This window comes from Megalops cyprinoides, chromosome 21, assembly GCF_013368585.1.
Source record: "Megalops cyprinoides isolate fMegCyp1 chromosome 21, fMegCyp1.pri, whole genome shotgun sequence".
Taxonomy (NCBI): domain Eukaryota; kingdom Metazoa; phylum Chordata; class Actinopteri; order Elopiformes; family Megalopidae; genus Megalops; species Megalops cyprinoides.
The window spans coordinates 13969029-13973908 of NC_050603.1; the positions used below are offsets into that span (position 1 = coordinate 13969029).

Consider the following 4880-nt stretch of genomic DNA (forward strand, 5'->3'; position numbering starts at 1 on the left):
AGCATTGGACATGTTGGATAATAGTAATAGCACTATACATGCTTAGGATGGGGGTTGGATGATTCAACTAAACCACAACTAGTGTGTAACACCTGCAAAGTTATAAAATCCTGCGTTTCTTGGACAGCTGTTGATTGAGGTTCAGGTAGGTTCAGCCCCTGCTTAAATAACAGAGTATTGCTGATTCCAAATTTGCTGTTCTTTTTACATATGTGCCTCTGCTAGGCCAGTTCATTCAATAGCATTAGCTCAGATGTCATTTCTATGCAGTCTTGATTATATACAAGGATATACAAATATTGACTTTGCTGTGACAAAAGTGAGCTAATTTCTGCTGGCTGTAAGTCCTGTACAAAAAGTAAACAATTTTAACCTGGAACCTGAGAATGTCACAGTAAACACATTACTGGAGTAATGGAGACTTTGAAGTCTCATATCAAAAATGTCAGAAAGATATCCTTTTCTATCAGGATGACATTGCTAGGCTTCAACCGATTTTATCCCTCCTTGATTCCAAAAAGCTGGTGCACACTTTCATCGCATCCTTCTTTGATTATTGCATTGCACTGCCTGAGGGAGTAGCTAGATTGATTTCTCATTTGCAAGATGTCCAGAATTCAGCAGCATGTGTCCTCACACACAGATGTCTGTTTTAATCCATACTGCCTTGCTATCAGGTAAGCTCCTGCATCTTCTGCATCTTAAGATCTACAATTTTAGGGCTTCTAAGACAAGGAAAAAAGCATAATTTGCACTCTAGGTGTCAGAGCTTTGAGTTGTAGTGCCAAATACCTTGCCTCAACAGCATAGAGGCTTTGACTATTTTTACATTTTCTTGAAAAACATGGCATCTCAGGCTCTGGCAGGCTGCCATATACCATATAACAGTTAATAGTCATGTGTCTTCCTCCTTCAGTAAAACAGGGAATTTTCTTTTGTCAGTCATTAGTTTGTACAGGGAGAGGACTAACTGAAATTTAACAAATTAGTTCATCATTACCTATGCATTTTTTCACAGTGTAGGAGAAAGTGCATTTCCGTATCAACCATACTTGTAACCTCACAGTGACCTGATAGCCACTCGTACCTTGACAGCCATAATTTTTGGGTATAAGGCTTTCTAAATGGCCACACTGTGGTCACCAAACTTGTACTTGGTCAGGAACTATCACTGAAAACACTCTGGTGTGAGTTAATATATGTTATTTGGTTAATAGGCTTCTAAGCCAATTGATTCAATTCAATCCTGAATTACATTTTAAAGCCTGTGTTATCCCTAGCCCGAATGGGCCTTTTTAGGGGCCTTGTGTCAGGCCCACACTGGTTTACACTGGTAGGTGTTTTGTGGGCAAGTCCTAGCCCACACTGCCCACAGAAACTAGTCATGGACCAGTGTAATTGCCTAAATAAATTCTTCCCTCCCTAACTTAGCTGACGTATAGCACTTTAATGAATCACTGGTAAAATTTTGAGGATAATCATTTCAAATCTTTGTTTGTGAATTATGATAAAAAACAACATATGTTCTATATTTCCAATTGAAAAACTGGTCTCTGCCTTTTAAAGGTATAGCAATGCATGTCAATGCAAGGAAAGTGCTTTTTTTGTTGTTGTTTCAAAAGGCCTGTATGAGTCTTCCTTTCTCTGAGCCACTGTTTAACTATGTTTAAAAAAAAATACAATTAGCCAAAATTGATTATTTTTTTTATTGCTCAGCTGTTCATACACTCCAGGTCAGTATTATCATTTCATTTTATTAGAAACATAGACAGCTGACTAAACAGGTTTGTTATTTACACAGAAATGGAGATGTTTTGAGGTTTGACAAAGGAGCAGCAGTCTTGGCTTGTACCAAGTTAACCCCACCTTGTTAACCCCAGCATTGTTTTTGATAACGCTTTTTTTATACAGTCCACCACCTCTGTCCACGTTAGATGTGCGTGTATATTTGAATAGTTTTCATAATGCCATAATATTGCAATACATGACAAAGGGCTAATTTACACGTTTCGTGCAAACACCTCTTTGTGTTCTTACATCGTTGTTCGACCATTTTTTCGTTTATTGCACTTAAAAGTCTTCATTAAGGACTTTAGATAGGACACGTTCACATTGCGTAGGTGTGTCATCTAACCCCTGTTACTGATACAGTTTAGTCTTCTTTAATGTTTAGCTGCAGAATCTAGTTTCTGCCGTTATGCGTCTTGTGCAATCATCTAATTTACAGTTACAGTTTCCTCTAGCGGACAAACGCAAACGTGCAGCCCTTTTCAAAGAGGCTTTTCGCGGCTGGCGGCAGGAAGTTGCGTCAAGAACCGCCGGTGTTCCGCGCAGCAGTGTTTCAAATGTGTTTTAATTACCCGCTTGGCTAATATTAAACAGTACCGACTTTGACCGATTTACTTACTTTAATTTAAATAATCTAAGTTAAATACAAGGAACGTGCCGCTGGTGTAACAAGCAGTAAGTTGTAAGCTATGGTGTTCTATTTTGAGACGTTCCTATGGAGTAAGAAAGCCGCCTCGCTAACTCGCTACCTTTTCTTTGCTTTCGCTTTGTTGCGGGTTAGCTGAATGGCCAGCTACAAGTGAAGTGAAATTCATTCATTCGTGGCCCGGTGCACGCTGGACTACGTAGAAGTTTTGATTAATTGATTATTTCAAAAGAGTTTATTTAGGTAGGTTATATCTTTGGCAGAGCGGTGTTGGTTGCGTGCTGTCTTATCTCATGACGCCTGTGACAGCTCACTTCATTATGTAGCTTGAAAAGTTAGCTATTATTACTGCTAAGGAGCTAGCTTTCTTGAATGGCGATTGGCTTTTCATTGGCTCTTTACGTGGTGACACAATAAATGCACATTTGCTTGCGTGAATACCTCTGTCATGTCATTTTTGTACAGAGCATTTTATCAACTACAAATGAAGGAGTTTAATTTCTGCGTGTTGGTTACATAGCTAACTAGGAAATTGTAAGGTTTGTTTTCGTGGGTGTGACTTGTTATAGCTCGCTAGCTAGCTCGATGAAACGATATATTGTTGAAAACACCAGTGTGACCTGGGTTTTGCACCTGAACAGCTTGTTTTAATGGTCATAAACCTATTTTTAATACGTGGTAACCCATCCTCCTCACAGGTGACTATGGCCGCTCCCCTGCCTTCAAAGGGGCCTGGTCTTGCCAGCATGCCCTCCCAGCCACAAGCACATGGCCCCCCCGGCTCAGGCCCCGCCCAGCCCCCCATGGCCCCACAGGGTGCCCTCCGGGAGATTTCGCCCGTCTTTCTGTGTCGCATTGGCCAGGAGACTGTGCAGGACATAGTCACACGCACCATGGAGATCTTCCAGATCACACGTGCAACACAGGTACACCCTAACTGCTCCTCTCACCTGTTTCCCTCCTAACTGCTTTTCTCACCTGTCCCACCTGTTCCTGTCACCTGTTCTAACTGCTCCTCTCACCTGTCCTAAGTGCTCCTCTTCTCATTACCCTTATCTCATAATTCTCTCACCTCTGTGGCCCTTTATTCTGCCTATCAGTCATGCTCTCCCCTCCCTCCTCTTCCTCCTGACACCACTCTAACCTGGCTCTCCTCTATATTCCTCACTATCCAGGTCTGTCCCTGCACATTCTTCTGTCTTGAGGTATTCCTATCTTTCATCTTCATCCGTTTGCTGTCACACTCACTGCTTCCTGGCTCTTCTTGACCTCCTCTCTGCCTTGCCGTCTTTTCCCTCTCTTAACCTTGCGTTAGTTTGCAGTAATTGTGTCGCTGTTCTCTGAACCTTTTCACGTAAAAAGAAGCCCACCCAGTCGGGGCGTTGCTCTGGCTCTTGTTTCTGTGACGATCTCGCTCTCCGGTGTTCAGCTTCCGAACGGGGTGACGCAGAGCCAGGCGGTGTACCAGGACCGCTTCGGGAAGCTGCAGGAGCACCTGCGCCAGCTGGCCCTGCTGTTCCGCAAGCTCCGCCTCCTGTACGAGCGCTGCGTGGAGATGACCTCCGACCTGCAGGAGGGACCTGCGGAGGTGTGCCCGCTCCCAGACCTGTCTCTCTGTCTTTCTGCCTGCCATCGTGCCAGTCCATCTGTCCCTTCCTCTGTCTGCCTGTCTCTGATTCTGTGTGTCATGGTGGCTTCAGCATTGCAGCAGGTATAGACGTGAACACCCTGAGTATGCACTCCAGCCCACTGTAATACATTCACAGCTAACACACCCCCATTGTAACGGCCATAGTTAATTTAGTGGATGTCTAAGGATGTCTTGGGAGACTTATTTTATCTGTGAGGGCCTTTTTTTGCAGCACAGACAGACAGGACATGACAAATGCACAGTAAGACACCCAGATACCAGCAGTGAGGGACTCCAGTAGAGTCAGTGAGTGACAGATTCCTCCCTCCCCCAGCTGGTGCCCTACACCGGAGAGACTGCAGCCCCGGTTCGAGTGGAGCCCTGCAGCTTGGCTGTCAGCCAGGAGAGACAGGAGGTTCTGGAGGTGAGTGGAGAGCCAGGATCTGCACCACAATCCTGTGCGTAACTGTAGCATGGTAGTGTCAGTCGGAAAAACGGAACACGTCAGAAGATGATCATTATTAGAGAAAAAGGATCACTGTCATTTTGTGAAGGCCAAGTAATTCCATTTTGGAAACCTCCACTCGTTGGGTTCCCAAATTTGTTCCAATGATAAAGCTAGCCAATCCCCTAGTGTTCCTTCATGCAGAGAAGCAGTACGTAATGCGTTGGTCTGATTGGAGCGTGTGTGTCATGTGACTTCCACAGAAAGTGAGGCAGAAGAACCAGGAGATGAAGGTGTTGATGGACCAGATGAGGAACCTGCTGTGGGACATCAACGCCATGCTGACCCTGAGGAAGTGACTCCAGCATCCC

The 4880-nt window shown here is 44.3% G+C and overlaps 1 protein-coding gene across 1 annotated transcript; it reads left to right on the top strand.

Moving 5' to 3' along the window:
- The first annotated feature begins 2329 nt into the window (after positions 1-2329).
- Positions 2330-4880, top strand: zgc:114119 (uncharacterized protein LOC619273 homolog). Its single transcript, XM_036516275.1, has 5 exons — positions 2330-2463; positions 3133-3360; positions 3864-4022; positions 4399-4488; positions 4773-4880. The coding sequence occupies exons 2-5, from the start codon at positions 3139-3141 to the stop codon at positions 4866-4868; spliced, it is 567 nt and encodes a 188-aa protein (XP_036372168.1). The 5' UTR covers positions 2330-2463; positions 3133-3138; the 3' UTR covers positions 4869-4880.

Bases quoted from the DNA above. Each gene is read 5' to 3' on its own strand.
- zgc:114119 (XM_036516275.1), top strand. From the start codon at position 3,139: ATGGCCGCTCCCCTGCCTTCAAAGGGGCCTGGTCTTGCCAGCATGCCC. The intron at 3,361-3,863 runs GTACACCCTAAC...TCCGGTGTTCAG, and splicing joins AGATCACACGTGCAACACAG to CTTCCGAACGGGGTGACGCA. The intron at 4,023-4,398 runs GTGTGCCCGCTC...TCCCTCCCCCAG, and splicing joins TGCAGGAGGGACCTGCGGAG to CTGGTGCCCTACACCGGAGA.